The sequence below is a fragment of the Suricata suricatta genome, chromosome 9 (assembly GCF_006229205.1).
Source record: "Suricata suricatta isolate VVHF042 chromosome 9, meerkat_22Aug2017_6uvM2_HiC, whole genome shotgun sequence".
NCBI lineage: Eukaryota > Metazoa > Chordata > Mammalia > Carnivora > Herpestidae > Suricata > Suricata suricatta.
The window spans coordinates 29,808,711-29,826,084 of NC_043708.1; the positions used below are offsets into that span (position 1 = coordinate 29,808,711).

The 17,374-nt window shown below is 40.3% G+C and overlaps 1 protein-coding gene across 2 annotated transcripts in view; it reads left to right on the forward strand.

Annotated features, from left to right (window-relative positions):
- The window catches only part of MED6 (mediator complex subunit 6), a 15,755-nt gene extending 4,270 nt beyond the window's left edge, over positions 1 to 11,485 (forward strand). The window contains exons 2-8 of one of the 2 annotated variants that reach the window (XM_029952409.1): positions 2,318 to 2,477; positions 3,546 to 3,637; positions 6,579 to 6,661; positions 6,969 to 7,077; positions 8,715 to 8,830; positions 10,454 to 10,481; positions 11,069 to 11,485. In XM_029952409.1, the coding sequence (XP_029808269.1) occupies positions 2,318 to 2,477; positions 3,546 to 3,637; positions 6,579 to 6,661; positions 6,969 to 7,077; positions 8,715 to 8,830; positions 10,454 to 10,481; positions 11,069 to 11,199 (719 nt within the window). In that variant the 3' untranslated portion in view covers positions 11,200 to 11,485. The remainder of the gene's footprint in view (positions 1 to 2,317; positions 2,478 to 3,545; positions 3,638 to 6,578; positions 6,662 to 6,968; positions 7,078 to 8,714; positions 8,831 to 10,453; positions 10,482 to 11,068) is intronic. The other variant, XM_029952410.1, reaches the window with a different exon arrangement.
- Positions 11,486 to 17,374: the final 5,889 nt, after the last annotated feature.

Sequence of the window (17,374 nt, forward strand, 5' to 3'; positions counted from 1 at the left end):
AAAGAAGCAAACCTAAGGGGGAAAGAAAAAAAGGAACAGGAAAGAAAAGAGAGGAGAAAAAAGAAGGAAAAAAAAAGGAAGAGGAAAAAACAAAAGGGCAAAGAAAAAAAAAGCAGTCGGGGATTGGGGGGAACAGGGACAGTCAGAGATAAAGGACAGCCTGAGAGCTTAAAACCTGCAGTGGGGGGTGGGGGAGACAAGGATGGATTAAAGGAAAACTGTCTGGATGGCAAAAGTTGATCTAAGCACAGCAGTGCTTAATTGTTGGTCTTTCCCAGATTCCAGGGGGAAAGGGAGAAAGGAAGGAAATAGGAAGATAGTAAAGAGAAGACAGGTGACAATTAAAAGTTAAAAATATTAAGAAAAAAACCACTTAACGGTAGTAAGCACAAGCACAGCAGCTCTCCAGCGCGGATGGGCGTGGCTTGGTGCAGGTGGGTCGGGTCCCAAGGGCTGCTCTCTGAGGCCCCGCCTTGGTGGATGTGCGGAGAAGAATGGCGATGGGCGCCCCAAGTCCCCCCTCAGACCATGCGTTCCAGCCACTCTCTGGAGTCCAACCTTCTTGTGCCTGGGGCGGATCTAATTGTTTGTTTTCTACGTTCTGCCCAGTTTCTAAGTCCTTGCCCGCACACTCAGTATTGCCACCACAGTTAAAATCGTCTGCAGGTGGGCGGCTGTCTGGTCGGGGCGGATGGGGAGTTTGTGAAGTCAGAGTTCTCCCCTGGCTCCGCCTGCAGTCGGTGAGCTGCCTGGTCTGACTGACGCCCCCGCGGAAGGGGCAGATCTCTCTCAGCGCTCAGCGGCCCTCAGTCCCGGGCTGAGTCTGTCCTGTGCAGGGATTGCGCTGAGTGATTCAGCCTCTACTTCTCTTCCCCTGGTCTCTCTCCTGCCGTGCCCGGCGGAACCGCGCGCGCCTGTGAAGGTCCGGGCGCCTCTGGATACCCGACTGTCGGGGGAGCTGTGCGCCTCTGGGCTCCCGGCCGCCCCGCCCGGCTAGGAGCGGCGCGCCCGGGGACCCGCGGGTTTCAGCGGGCCCAGCGCCAAGCCTCTAAAGTCTCGGGTCCCGTTCGCACTCACTCACTCAGGCAACCGCGAGACTGCTGTCGGGAAGGGGTCTGTCCGCACACCTCCGTCCTTGGTGATCAGAGAGCTGTGGCTTTTTAATTCTTCTCAGTTTGATAATTGTGGGTGGACGGAGGTAATGGGGCTCCTTACTGCTCCGCCATCTAGCCGCTTCCCTCAGTAGTCTATTCTCTTAATGGCGTTGTGACCGCCGGTAGCCATTCTCCAGGTAGGACAGATAATATTTTATTTCTCAGCCACATACCACGCTCTTAATCTTGGTTAACCATTTTGTAAGGAACTTCCTTGGATTCTGGAGTATGTGTGAACCTGTGACGAGTAGAGTCACTTGTCTTGGGCCCTCAGTCATAAATTAATTAACATTTGCTGACTATTTTCAATCTGGTCCCATGCAAGTTCCTGATGAGCAAGACATGGCGTCAGTTGTCTGAAAAGTCAAATATAATGGGAACACATTTGCATATCTGGGTTATGAATTTTAATACAAGTGCAGAAATTGCTGTAAGAACATAGAGAAAGAAACCATTATTTTTGTTTTGCAAAGTAGAGAAACGCTTTGCAGAGATACATTTGAAATGAGTTCAACCTAGCATGAGTGTTTAAATTATATAGTAACCTCACACCTTTTTGACAATAAAAGGGGTCTCTGTTTTTTAAAAAGGCGTAAGCTGTGGGGAGGGGAGGTACAAACTAGAACAGTCTTGATTAAGCCAGAAATAAATTTGGTCATTATAATTTTAAAATAAATTCACTGCTGGCACTGCCACAAACATCATGCTAATTAACGTTTATTGGGTTATTACAACGTGCTAAGCATTTTACGTACACAGGGTAGCATATAGATACTACACAGCACCAATCTCCTTGAGCTCCGTGCGGTAAAGTGGTTCAAATGCTACCTGGCACAAAGTCAGTGTTCAGAAGTGCTAAACAGTATTCTTTGCGTTTGTATTGGTCTCATAAGCCAAACTTGCCTGACTTTTCATCTTTGATTCCTTTACAAAATGAGGAAAATATGACATATGACTACTGATCAGGATACATCTTGGTGAAGAAAATTGGAGGGAAAATATACTGAGCAGTCACTTTCTATGCACTTACCTCTAATGTGAGAGTATATAGGTTAGGGTCCATGTCATCCCTATATTCATAGTGCCTCCTGCATTCGATGCATAGTAAATGTTGGATTGTTTTTTTATTCTTTTCTTACCCTTTATCATTTTGTTTCCTGTAGATAATCTGCTGGGAATCTCTTGGGTTGACAGTTCCTGGATCCCCATTTTGAATAGTGGAAGTGTCCTGGATTACTTTTCAGAAAGAAGTAATCCTTTCTACGACAGGACATGTAATAATGAAGTGGTCAAAATGCAGAGGCTAACATTAGAACACTTAAAGTAAGTTACTGTAAGAGGATAGTGTTGTTGCCAGTTAGAGATTTTGAAATGAATGGTTCTTTAAAACTATGGATAGTGAAATACAGAGTAGAAGTTTGGAAAGAACTGGAGTTTTGTTTGGGCTTGTACAAATTTGACATGCAAAGGAATTGTGAATAGTCACTTACAACCTAGGAAGTCTTTTCTGTGTAATTTCATATATTACTGTCTAGTTAAAATACGGCTGTTAGGTTTAGATGCAGATCTAATGAGTGATTTTTGCAATCCAACTGTGTCCTCAACCAGGTGACCATACTTACTGTCTGTTTTACATCAAATTCAATGTTTTAAACTATAGTTTATAGTAGATTTTTCTTTGTATGACAGAATTCTTGCTTGACAATCACAAAGTAAGTTTCTTCAGAGTTTGGATGCTAAATAAGAATTTGTTGCTATTACAGAAGTTTCTGAAAAAGCTGTGCATATAGTTTTTAATCTTTTAGTCACACATCAGAGAGGGCTCATGAAATTAAATTTCTTTGGTATTTTAAATGGCTTTTGTTAAGAGGCAATTATTTACAACTATTAACAGAGCTTATTGTTGCTTTTAAGTAATCTCTTGGGTCAAAAAATGTATTGGAAGGAAGGATAATAAGGTTTTTGATGTTTTCTAGTTGAGTAGAATATAGAGTTGAAATATATGGTCTTGACATGTATGGTCTTTATGTACTATGTATTTTTAGATTTTACAGATTTTTATATAACTCATGAAACATCATGGTATTTTAGTTGCATTTTTTTTTGAAATGTACACTCAGTGTACCTTTATGACTGAGAATACTCAGATTTAAGTTTATTGTGAGTTTTTGTAGGGAAACTTTGTTGTTTAAAAATCGAATCTTACTCTATGTATATTCCACCTACCTGGGAAAATAGCCAGTTTTATTGGACAGCCAGTTTTTGATATCAAACATAGGCAGTTTTAATCCAATTTATAATGTTGCTGTACTTTTATATAATACTCTGAATGTTCTACACAATTGTTGTAGGGCATTCATAGATCTTTGGGTGTCTGTGTTCTGTTCTCAGTCAGATGGTTGGAGTGGAATACATCCTTCTGCATGCTCAAGAGCCCATTCTTTTTATCATTCGGAAGCAACAGCGGCAGTCCCCCACACAAGGTAAAAATGTGTAGACTTCAGGCATAATTTTCTTCTTCCTCTCTTTTTTAAATTTCTTTTTTAATGTTTATTTGTCATTGAGAGACAGAGAGAGACAGAGCATGAACATGGGAGGAGCAGAGAGAGAGAGGGAGGCACAGAATCCGAAGCAGGCTCTAGACTCTGAGCTGTCAGCACAGAGCCTGATGCGGGGCTTGAACTCCCAAACTGTGAGATCATGACCTGAGCCAAAGTTAGATGCTCAATAGACTGAGCCACCCAGGTGCCCCCGTAATTTTCTTCTTAAAATACTGTGGCTTACTTAACTTTCTGAGCTACATGTTCTTACTTTTTGGATTGGATTCTGTTTGGGGGATCCCCAAGATCATACGTGTGTTCATTGCCTTGCTAAGAGGACTCAGCGAGCTCAGCGTAGAGGTATGTTAGTTATACCGAGATCATTATGGCAACACAGTAAGATTCCACAGACAGATGAATAAGGAAAAAAGCCCTATCAAGTGGGGTGTATGGGAATCCACATGTAAGCTTCCGTTGTTTTCTCTCCTGTGAGGGGCCTCACCCAGTGCATCCTCCCTCCAGCAGCCCCCACGCACATTTATGGGTGTAATGTGTCTGCTCAGGAAAAGCCTTTTGATACAGAGTCCAGATTTCTTATGAGGGCTCATCATGTGGACATTCTCCGCCTGCCAGAATTCCAGCCTTGCAGAAGGAGATGAGGTTTCCACTGTAATCATGTGTTTGTGCAAATTGTGTAGGCACTGTGGGAAAGCAGGGATAAATTTACCACTTAGGAAGTGCTTCAGAAGCCAGGTCCCACTAGTCATATGCTCGGACATTAGGAGTCTTCTAGCAGCCCAAGGACAACTCTCTAAGCACTAACAAAACTACTTGCTACAGTGCAGCCACCTCTTCTGTGAGTGTAGTTGCTGAGGACCTCCGGAGCCCCCAGTAACTTCTCATCTCAGTCCAGAGAATCTAGTTCTATTACAAAGTACACGGTAGATGCAGTTGCGCCAAATTCATGGAAGATCAACTGAAAATCCTCATTGACCTATTCAACCAAAATTCTTACCTGACTTATATTAACAAACATAAAGTTGCTCTGTCTAGACACTGAAGGGTATAGAATTCAGATTTGACTTTGAATCAAAGAGCTGGTCACCTATTCCAGAGATGACCTGTCGGAGCCGCCACGTTTCCTGGCTGCCTCAGGCAAGGATTATCACTCTCCGGGGAGTGAACCAGTAAACAAGGTTTGCATCTGGAGGCTGGAGATTGCCATTTCCTGGTCAAAATAATTTTGACGTCTGTCATGCTGGGCCAGACGCAGAGTGGTCAAGGTGCACAAAAGATCAAAACCGCATTTTGGATTATTCAGTGCTAGCTCCCCCTCCCCAGTATTGCAAAGGCAAGTCTGGGCGCTTCTTTTGATATGCATTTGACTGTTACCTGGTAACCGACCCGGTCAGTTTCCCCGCCCCAAAATCCTATATAAGAGTGAATTATTTTCGTGATGGAAAGGAAGAAGAATAAAGGAGACAGAGGCTTAATCGGAAATGGTGTGTGCTGTCTTCACTCTCTGCGTCTCTCCCTCCTGCCCTGTCTTGCCCTCCCTCAGGAAAAGAACCCGCGAGAATTTTCCGCCCTGCTGGCCGGGGCAGGACGCGACAATGACCAGTGGTATCTCCTCATTAGATAACTTCTTCAAGACATTTAGGAAAAACCTGCACCCTGGTATTGATGGATTCTTTAGCAAGGAATGACTTGCTAAGGAAGTTGTGGTTCCAGAGTCAGGAATCCAAATTTAATTTCAAAATTAATGATCTAGAGTCCCTTCCCGGAGGAAAAAACAACCTTAGACAAAGGCAAGATCAGGAACCAGATTTCCGTGATGAGTGGGTTCAAGGTGTGGAAGTGACAGAGGTGGCACCAGCTTCACTAGCAGCTGTTTTCTTCTCTAGGACCCAGGGGTGGGGCACAGTGGCAAGTTAAAAAATTTCTTTTAATGTTTAATTATTAAAAAAATTTTTTTGTTTATTTATTTTTGAGAGATAGAGCATGAGTGAGGGAGGGGCAGAGAGGAGGAGGGAGACACAGAATCAGAAGCAGGCTTCAAGGGGCTTCAAGGTTGTCAGCACAGAGCCTGACATGGGGCTCAAACTCATGAACCATGAGATCATGACCTGAGCCAAAGTCAGGCACTTAACTGACTGAGCCACCCAAAGTGCCCCAATGTTTATGTATTTTTGAGAGAGAGAGAGAGAGAGAGAGAGAGAGAGGCAGAGCATGAGCAGGAGAGGGGCAAAGAGAAAGAGAGACACAAAATGCAAGGCGGGCTCCAAGCTTTAGCTGTTGTTCCAGAGTCTGACGTGGGGCTTGAACTCACAAACAATGAGATCATGACCTGAACCAAAGTCAGACACTTAACTGACTAAGCCATCCAGGTGCCGCTGCAGTGGCAAGTTTAGTGCATCTGATATCTTCACCCTAGGCCCTAAATCTCTCACTCTGAGGTCTTATTCCCCATAGTGTAGTTGAGAGATAGCAGCATTGGATCACCGGAACTTAAAAATGCACTATCTCTACTGAATAAGAATCTGACTTTAACAAGTTGTTCAGGTGACTCAGATGCACATTCAAATTTGAGAAGCATTGTTCTGTTTTGCCAGCTTCTCCTGTTACGGCCCAGAGAGTAAATACTTTAGTTTTGGAGGTCTGCACCCGCTACTCAACTAGTGTCAGAGCAGCCTCAGATAATAGTATAAATGAACGAGCATGGCTGTGTTCCAGTATAAATATATTTACAAAAATGGGAATTGCCAAACCATGCCTTAGGCTTTAATATAGGAAAATTGCAAATTTTAGTTCTTTTTATGAAAAATCTATTTAGCAATTTGTGTGCTTAGTTATATTCATGAATGTTTTTGTTTTCACTGTTCAGTTATCCCACTGGCTGATTACTACATCATTGCTGGAGTGATCTATCAGGCACCAGACTTGGGGTCAGTTATAAACTCCAGGGTGGTAAGTGTCTTCACATTCTTGAAATAGTAAAGAGAACTTTTAATTGAGCTACTTTGTTTCCAGGAATCCATCAGAAGCTTCTCTTTATCCTGTAAGTTGGTATGAAGTGTTGACTATCAGAATGTCTTGAAGACTGGTTACTATGGGCCAAGTCCGTGGTAAAAGTATATATCACAGCTCTAGCTCTATATGACTCAGCTTCTGGAAAACCAGAAAATTGCTCTCTTTGCATATAGTTTGTGGGTATTTACTTTGGAGATTTTAGTTGATCTAATGAGAAACTCAGAATTTGTTTTCTTTTTACAAGCTTACTGCCGTGCATGGCATTCAGTCAGCTTTTGATGAAGCCATGTCATACTGTCGGTATCATCCTTCCAAAGGCTATTGGTGGCACTTCAAAGACCATGAAGAGCAAGGTGGGTAGAACACCTGGGCCTCTTCAGAACTCTTTGGTGTTTTAAGAATGAAGCTGTTCTGTTGAGGAAAATGGCTGTTGCTATCTAGGTGTGTTTTACAGAGAAGACCTCATAGGATGACGGCATTGTCCTGGCTATGATTCATGTAACTGGATACGGTAATATCTGTGCCCATAGGAACAGGTATAAATTTTAGTCTGTAGGTAACTGGTAATCTTTCCTTTAAGTGGAATGAACGGTCTTTCAGATACAGTTGTTTTTATTCTTAATAGTAGGTGCAGGCGGTAATATTGGCATAGGAAAGTTTGCATCTGTTGAATACACTTCTCCCCAGAGCTGTTTGCCCCTGTTCTAATGAAGTGTTTGAAATAAAACTTATTTGGAACTCTTCATTGAGAGCTAGTGCCCCAGTATACTTACCTTCTGAGGAAGTTCCACACACGTTTAATTTCAGAATTTCTCTTGCAAGTTCTTTTCTTTCTTTCTTCCTTCATGATCTGCTGTTGTTTGGTTTGTCTTGCCCAACCCCCCTTCCCGGTGAATTATGGTCTTTATAATTGAATATGATAACTTGAGTTTGTGAACATTACATTTCCATTGGTAGCTATTAGGTTTAGTGGGAAGACCATTTAATACACATAAAATATACACCAGATAATTTCATATTAATACTCTGGATTATGATTTAAGTAATTATGGAAAACCTTAGCCTTAAAATCCTTTTTTTGTTTTAACATTTATTTTTGAGAGAGAAAAACAGAGTGTGAATAGGGGAGGGGCAGAGAGATGGAGACACAGAATCTGAAGCAGGCTCCTGGCTCTGAGCTGTCAGCACAGAGCCCGACACGGGGCTCAAACTCATAAACTGGGAGATCATGACCTGAGCCGAAGTAAGATGCTTAACTGACTGAGCCACCCAGGCGTCCCAGCCTTAAAATTCTTCGTATCCATGGGTGCTTACATACTAAAACTGAAGTATCTTTAAAAGACTCCGCTTTTCATTTTTTGATTTCTATTTTTTTAAGATTTTTTAAAGTTTATTTTATTGAGTTATTTTGAGAGAGTAGGAAAGGGGCAGAGAGAGAATCCCAAGCAGGTTCTACACTGTAAGCACAGAGCCCAACGTGGAGCTTGAACTCACAAACTGTGATATCACAATCTGAGCTAAAAATGAGTCAGATGCTTAACTCACTGACCCACCTAGGTGCCTGAGGAATCAGTGTTTCTACTTTTTGGGTTTTTTGGTAATGTTTTATTTATTATTTTTGAGAGAGAGAGAGAGAGAGAGACACAGAATCTGAAGCTCTGAGTTAGCTGTAAGCAAAGAGCCTGCCGCGGGGCTCGAATCCATGAACTGCAAGATCATGACCTGAGCTGAGGCTGGACGCTCAACCGACTCAGCCACCCAGGTGCCCCAGGGAGTCCGTGTTTTAAATGTTAAAGTGTAAACTACATTTAAGAGGGAGAGTTAGAACACTTGTTGTATATGTTGTGTTTAATTTCTTTGGGAGGATGGTCTTTCAAATAGCAGTCATTAAACATAATAACATTTGAGTATATTCGTGGCAAAGACTTGTAAAATGTAAGACACCAAACTAATCAGGCAGTGTTTTGATTTGGACTTCATATCTTAATAGATAAAGTCAAACCTAAAGCCAAAAGGAAAGAAGAACCAAGCTCTATTTTTCAGAGGCAACGTGTGGATGCTTTGCTCCTGGACCTAAGGCAGAAATTTCCACCCAAATTTGTGCAGGTAATGAGAGTGCGTGTGGTTAACTTTGATTTGACACTTTTTCCTGGAGTATTTATTTTTAATTGAGAATTATTTCAGATGTGATCTAAAAAGACTGACTTTCCTCATTAGTTAAAAAATGGTCTCTTGGGGAGAAATGGTCTCTGAATCAAAGGAAAGGTTTTCAAAGACTTGGAGGAAGAAGTAAGTAAAGGGAATGGGATTAACACTATTCTTTGTCCTTAAGTTTATTTCCTCTTTGAATCTTCACAAACTAAGGATTGCGTATGCACAGTATTCTCATTTAGAGGTTGCCGAAAGAGTCATGGGTGGTAGCTAAACTAGAATCTGAACTCATGCTGTTTTCACTCTGTATGCCGCCTTTCAACCTGATGTAGTAGCTCTCTCAGTCCTTAAATGATAGATTAGTTCAGACTTTTGTAATACAAGAACACTTGAGGTAGAGGGTTTGGCATAATAAAGGGAGGAGGCAGGAGTTGTAATAAATAGAGTTACATTATATTGGGGATTAAGTTATCTGAATTCCACTATGTTATTTTGGGTGGTTCTGACAGCAATGGCAAATCCAGCCGCCATTTTACTAAATGAGCTTTTGAGGTGAAGTAGGTATGTGAGCGTGTTATTCTCCCAGTTAGTCTTAGTTCATACAGAAATTACCAATTACCTGGCCCATGTCCACACGAGGCTGGGGGACTAAGATTTTCAACTGAGTTTTAGATTAAATGAAATTTTTCACACTTTGAGATAACTTAAAACAGGCCTCCTGTTCCCCTCTCCCTGACCCTGCTGTGTGAGAGGTGGGAATGTGGTGAAGGGAGCAGAGGACAGAGCTGAACGCAGGGCAAGAAAGTCAATTTAGAGAAATCTCGTGACTTGCATTTGAATGGGAGAAAATATTTGCAAATGACTTGCATTTGAAGATAAATGGTGTCTGTTGAATAAACAAATAAATATAGTGTCTGTAGGAATACAAGGAGCCGTGACAGTGTAGATGAGGTGTGGTTGACCATCTCGACCTGCACATAAAAGCAGCCGTTAGACACGTAACTGTTGAGCAGTTGAAACGTGGCTGGTCTAAAGTGTGCTGTGATGGAAGTGTAAAATACATATTGGGCTCAAAGACCTAGGGAGAAAATTTTCATTTTAAGTTTATTTATTTTTGAGAGAGAGAGGGAATCCAAAGTAAGTTCCTCACTGTCAGCGTGGAACTCAATGTGGGGCTTGAACTCAGGAACCATGAGATCATGATCTGAGCCAAAACCAAGAGTCAGACACTTAACTGAATGAGCCACCCATGTGTCCCTCCACTTAGCTACTTTTTGGAAGGATTATAGCCTAGGTACAGAGGTAGAGGGCATTATAGATGGCTTTTCAAGAGAAAATTGTTTATGTTTGACTCTTTTGTTCTAGTGTTGGGTTTCTGTCTTTTCCAGAACATGAGAATAAGAAGTAGAAAATGATAAATTTACATTTTATGGTACATGAATAGTACTTTCTGTTTATGGAGTCATTTTAAATATAATTTGAATAGAGGTATAATTTTAATAAGAATTATGAAGTCAAGAAGAAGAAAGTTTTGCTAACCTGCCCTGTTTTCTCCCTGCCTCCTTTTTAAAATTATAGCAAAAGTCTGGAGAAAAGCCTGTCCCAGGTATGTTCCTGATGTTCATATTAAACCTGATATAAGACTCAGTTGACAACTACAGCACGTAAGATGAGCTGTGGTTCTTTTGTCCTTCTAGACTCTGACGGTAATTCGTTACTCCTAACTTTTGAGATCTGCTCAATTGCCAAAAGGTGGTGCTTTTGTGGTAGTCATATTAGTGTTTAAAAGATTAATTGGAATGGGAAGAGAAAGTATTGAGGTGGTGTGGAGAGGCTGAGGTGATTTGAAGTTGTTTTTAGTTCATATCTTGGTGTGGGAAAAAGCTGTTTCGCCACTGGAAACAAATATTGGACTATCTGTTCAGCCTGGGATTAACTATGTATCTCTTTACGCATAATGTCTTATCTAAATGCCCTGTGTTTTGGTCTACTGTCCCAGATTTGCTTGGGTTATCAGGTTTTATGTTTGTAAATGGGTTCTTCTACATCTGCCTGACAAAACCGCTCAATTTAGAACTTGAGATAAGCGGTTCTGCATGAACTTGAGCCTGAACCATTCTTGAGTGATGTCTAAATTGATCTCATCCTTCCACCTTCCTCTCCCTCCAAAAAATGTCTGCTTTTGATGTCTAGTGGATCAGACAAAGAAAGAGGCAGAACCTGTACCAGAAACTGTAAAATCTGAGGAGAAGGAGACCACGAAGAACGTCCAACAGTTAGTGAGCACTAAAGGCCCCCCGGAAAAACGGATGAGGCTTCAGTGAGTGCTGGTTAGAGAGCCGCGTGCAAGACTCCTTCTACCCGTTACTGGTAGCTCATTGCTGTGACAGGCTCTTGAACTTTACAATTCTTGGTCATGACCCTTCCATATTTATAGAATGTGCTTGTTCTTTAAGAAAGGATGAAAGGATCCTCATGCTTTTGATATGAATATTTTTTATGTATCTTTTGTAACCTTTCCCCTACTGGACTTGAGCAGCCTCCTTACTCAAATGTATAATGTTATATGTACATCTAAAACCAAAATAAAAGTATTTGTATAAATCACTTTATCTTGACTTTTCCCCCTTATTTCTCTCGCTAAAATGTTTCCACATGCACTTTGTAAACACAAAGGATTAATGTGAAAGGAGTAACTAAGCTTATTTTCTTTTATTATGTATTTCTCAGTATTGAAATAATAAAGTTACTGACAATTTGAAAGATCAAGAAAAGGTAAAAGACCTGTCCCTACAAATACGGTAACAGTGAAGTTTCTTGGTGCAAAGTTATTTTTAATACTGTGCTCTGTAATTATTCTGTTCATGCAGTTTGACTTGATTGGATCACTGTGCCTTTTGTAAGTACTGCTCCATCTTGGCTTAGTTTCTCTAGATAATTTTAGTGACTGGATAATTGCCATGAGTGATTATATCGGTTTTTAAAAATATTTTTCCCTGTGTTCTACTTAAGGTTGTAATGATTACATTTGTGTATGATGACTTCTCATTATTTAGTATCTTTTTCCCCCTTAGGATAAAGTTCCGCCAGTAGAATCATTAGAATCTGTACTTTTTTTTTTTTTAAACTTTAAGTTCATATCGTCAAGTTTTTTTTCTCAAAAAAACTTGTAATGATATGAGTATGAAAATACCACCTTCTCCAGAATCTAGCTACCATGGACTATTGTAATTTTTGTTTTTAGTGCAAATTAAGTAGCAAAAAATGTTTTGAGTGGTTGAATAATTTCTCTTCTTTGATTTTTGTTTTTATGAAATGTCTGATTTTCTGTATGGTAAGATTTTTTTTGTAGCTTTTTTTTTTTAATGCTTATTTATTTTTGAGAAAGAGTGAGGATGCATGTGGGAGTGGGGGAGGGGCAGAGAGATGGAGAGAGAGAATCCCAAGCAGGCTTTGCACCATCAGCGTGGAATCTGATATGGGGCTTGAACCCACAGACCATGAGATCATGACCTAAGCTGAAATCAAGAGTCAGACTCCTTTTTTTCTTTTATAGTTTATTGTCAAGTTGGTTTCCATATAACACCCAGTGCTCATCCCCAGAAGTGCCCTTCTCCATGCCCATCACCACCCTTCCCCTCTGCCCCTCCTCCATCAGCCCTCAGTTTGTTCTCAGTATTTAAGAGTCTCTCGTGGTTTGCCTCCCTCCCTCTCCCTGACCATTTTTCCCTCTTCCTCTCGTCCATGGTCCTCTGTTAAGTTTCTTCCGTTAGACTTATGAGTGAAAACATATGGTACCTGTCCTTCTCTGCCTGACTTATTTCACATAGCATGACACCCTCGAGTTCCATCCACGTTGCTATGAATGGCCAGATTTCATTCTTTCTCATTGCCATGTAGTACGCCATTGTATATATATATGCCACATCTTCTTGATCCGTTCATCAGTTGATGGACATTTGGGCTCTTTCTATGAGCCCCTATGCATCAGCACTTCTGTATCCTTTGGGTAAATTCCTAGCAGTGCTATTGCTGGATCATAGGGAAGTTCTATTGTTAATTTTTTGAGGAACTTCCACACTGTGTTCCAGAGTGGCTGCACCAGTTTACATTCCCACCAACAGTGTAGGAGGGTGCCAGTTTCTCTACATCCTTGCCAGCATCTATAGTCTATTGGTTTGTTCGTTTTAGCCACTCTGACCAGTGTGAGGTGGTATCTCAATGTGGTTTTGATTTGTATTTGCCTGATGATGAGTGACGCTGAGCATCGTTTCATGTGTTTGTTGGCCATCTGGATGTCCTCTTTGGAGAAGTGTCTATTCTTGTCTTCTGCCCATTTCTTCACTGGATTATTTGTTTTTTGGATGTGGAGTTTGGTGAGTTCCTTATAGATTTTGGATACTAGCCCTTTATCTGATATGTCATTTGCAGCTATCTTTTCCCATTTCGGGGTTGCCTGTTAGTTTTCTTGATTGTTTCCTTTGCAGTGCAGAAGTTTTTTATCTTGATGAGGTCCCAATAGTTCATTTTTGCTCTTGATTCCCTTGCCTTTGGGGATGTGTCGAGTAGGAAATTGCTGCATTTGAGGTCAAAGAGGTTGTTTCCTGCTTTCTCCTCTAGGGTTTTGAAGAGTCAGACTCATAACTGACCGAGCCACCCCCTTTTAGCTTTTTATTTTGACATAATTTCAAAATTAAAAGTTGTGGAAATAGTAGAAAAAAATCGTACATATATACTTTTTATCCCAGATCCCCACATATTAACATTATTCCATACTTGTTTTATTCTTTAATCTCTTTCATCTCTTGCTGTCCATTGCTTGCATGTGCACACTCTCTCCATATATATGTGTATATGTGTGTGTATAGATATAAAATACACATATTTACACCTTTTACTTTTGGATTGAGGGTCAGTCGGAGTCATAAGGCCCATATCCTCTCAGTACTTTAGTGCACATATCCTGAAATAAGGGCATTCTCTTACAGAGCCACAGTACAGTTATCAAAATTAAACTGGCATGGTACTACTATCTAATCTGTAGATCTGTAGTTATTCCTGTCTTGCCAGTGGTGCCAAGAATTTACAACAAAATAGTAAATTGGCAGCAAAAGACTGTCTTGGATTTAGTTGTCCTATCTGTTTAGTGTGCTTTATTCCGGAACAGTTCTTTAATCTTCTTTGTTTTTCATGACCTGATATTTAAAGGGTTTAGTCTGATTTTTCTGTTGAATGTCTTTCAGTGTGGGTATGTTTGATCTGTTTTCATCATTGAATTCACTTCACTCACTTTTGTTAGGAATACCATGAAAAGGTGCTTATGAAGGCACATGCTGTCAATTTGCCACATTTCTAGTGATGTTGACCTTGATCACATGGTTAAAGTAGTGTTAGGTTGCTCTATATTTCCTTTCTTATACAAAAAGCAACATAGTTTATAGAATTTTGCACTTTGCTTGTTTTCCATTTATTTAAGCAGGAACTTTTGACATAAAGGTATCAACTCTTTGTCATACTTTCTTCAAGTATTTTTCCAATTCTTTTCAGAAAAAGCTCCTTTTAACTACATTATTATAAAATATCACTTACAGAAAAGTTCATAAAATAATAGGGTACAACTCATTGTAACTCGCCATATGCAGGTAAGGAAATTGAACATGGCCGGTGTCCCAGAATCTGTTCTGTCCTCTCTGAATCACACTTGCCCTTCTGATCAGAGAGCACCCTTATCTTAGTTTCATGGTTTTAATGACACTTGCTGTCATTACATTTACGCCATGTAACCATGCATCCCTAAATAAGTGTGTAGTTTTGATTGCCTGTTTATTTTAAAGTTTATTTATTTTTAGAGAGAGAGAGAGAGAGTGTGAGCAAGGGAGGGGCAGATAGAGGAAGGGAGAGAGAGAATCCCAAGGAGGGATTCTGATAGGGCAGAGCCCGATGTGGGGCTTGAACTCATGAACCATGAGAAATGACCTGAGTTGAAATCAAGAGTTAGACGCTTAACTAACTGAGCCACCCAGGTGCCCTTGCCTCTTTTTTACGTTTGATAAAAATGCATTGTGTTTCATGTATGACTTCTTCTGTTTAATATTATGTTTGTGAGAGTCATCCAAATTGTTTCATGTTATTGTATTTCTTTTATTTTCATTTCTGTGTAGCATTCCCTTACATAAATATATTATAGCTCTTAAAATGTATTTTAATGGTGGTAGACATTTGGATTGTTATGGTCTTTGGCTCTTATGAAAAAATTGCTTTTATGAAATATTCTTGTATTTGTTTTTTGTAATTATAGGCTGGATTGTGTGTCTGGCCCTCAGAGCCTCAGAATGCAATCTTATTCAGAAATAGGGTCATTGCATATGTAATTAGTCAAGATGAGGTCATGCTAATCTTAATTAGGCTGGGTCCCTAATCTGGTGTGATTCATGTCCTTGTGAAAAAGAAGGCCATGTGAAGAGATGACCATGTGAAGATGAAGAACTGGAGTGCCGCATCTACAAGCCTAGGAATGCCAGAGATTGCCAGCAAGTCACCAGAAGCTAGGAAGAAGCCAGGAAAAATTCCCCTCTAAGTTTCAGGAAGAGTGTGGTGGCCCTGCTAACACCTTGATCTTGGACTTCTAGCCTTTAGAACTTTGAGATAATAAATTTCTGTTGCTTAAGCCACCAGTTTGTGGTACTTTGTTTTGGCAACCCTAGGAAACATAACAGTGTGTATGTGCTCGTGTTCTTTTACTCAGATTGCCGGGTCATAAGTATGCGTTTCTACTACTTACTCTTGATTATGCCAAAATATTTTCCAAAGTAGCTGTATGAGTTTCTACTCTCATCAGTTTATGAGAGTTCTGTGGTTCCACACTGTTGTTGGCCTTCGATACTGTCAATTAAAGAAGAATTGAGTCATTCTGATGGGTGGACAGTGATACCATGTTGAGGCTGAAATTTTTATGTCCTGGTGATTGATGATGTTAAGCATCCTTTCATGATTATTTGGCGATTTGAATATCTATTTTTGTGAAGTGTGTCTTCTTCACATTTTTCTGTTTTTGTGTTTGTCTTAAAGAGTTGTAATAGTATGTTTTGGATAGGAGTCTTGTCTCTTACATGAGTTCAAGTGTATCTTCTCCATTCTGGCTTGCCTTTAACTCTATTGATGGTAGTCTAAAAATGAACAGAAGTTATTAATATTAATGTAGCTCAGTTTATCAGTCTTTTCCTTTATTACTAATACTTTTTTGTGCCTTGTTTGAGGTTTCTCTCTTCGTTGAGTTTGCTCCTCTGTCTCTCTAGAAGCGCCATTGTTCTGCATTTCACATTCAGGAATGTGGTCCATTTGGTTGGGATTGACCGATAGGTCAGTTTGGGAAGAACTGACATTTTAGCAATGTTGCATCTTCAGAACCACAACTATGCTATCTTTCTTCATTTAATTTAGGTTTTCTTTCATTTCTTTCAGCAGAGTTTTGAGAGTACAGGTCTTATACATGTTTTATTAAATTTATTCCTCGACATAACATGGTTGTTTTATTCTGTTGTAAAAAATGTTTTAAAATTTTAATTTACATGTGTTTTAGTATATAGACAGTTGTTTTTTGTGTATTTGACCTTGTATCCTGTTACTTAAAACAAATTTTTTTTAATGTCTATTTACTTTTGAAACAGAGAGAGACAGAGCACGAGCAGGGGAGGGGTGGAGAGAGAGGGAGACACAGAATCTGAAGCAGGCTCCAGGTTCTCAGCTGTCAGCACAGAACTTGATGTGGGGCTCGAACCCACAAACCGTGAGATCATGACCTGAGCCAAAGTTGGACACTTAACCAACTGAGCCACCCAGGCGTCCCTCCTGTTACTTTACTAAATTTAGTTACTAGTTTTGGTGCTTTTTTGGCACATTGCGTAGGATTTTCTATATCCATGATCATGATTTCTTTTCAATTTAAACCTTAAAAAATATGCTAAAATATAAATAACATAAAATTTGCCACTTTAGCCATTTTTAAGTATAGACTTGAGTGCCATTAAGTATATTCACATCATTGTGCATCCATCACCACCCATCTCCAGAACATTTTCGTCATCCCAAACTGAAACTCCCAATATCTCCTTCCCCCAGACCCTGGCAACCACCCTCCTACTTGATGTCACTATGAATTTCACTACTCTGCGTGTCTCGTAGAAATGGAATTCTACAATATTTGTCTAATTTGTGTCTGGTTTATTTTACTCAGCATAAGGTCTTCAAGGTTCATTTATTTTTGAGAAAGTGTCAATTTTTTATAATGTTTTGAGAAAGAGCATGCACACAAGTGGTGGAGGGACAGAGGGTGGAGGCGGGGAGGGAGAATCCCAGGCAGGCTCCACACTGTCAGCACGGAGCCCCAAGTGGGGTTTGAACTTGAAATTGAGATCACGACCTGAGCCATAATCAAGACTCAGACGCTTAACTGACTGAGCCACGAGGCACCCAGGCTCTCAATTCTTTTGTGTATGTACC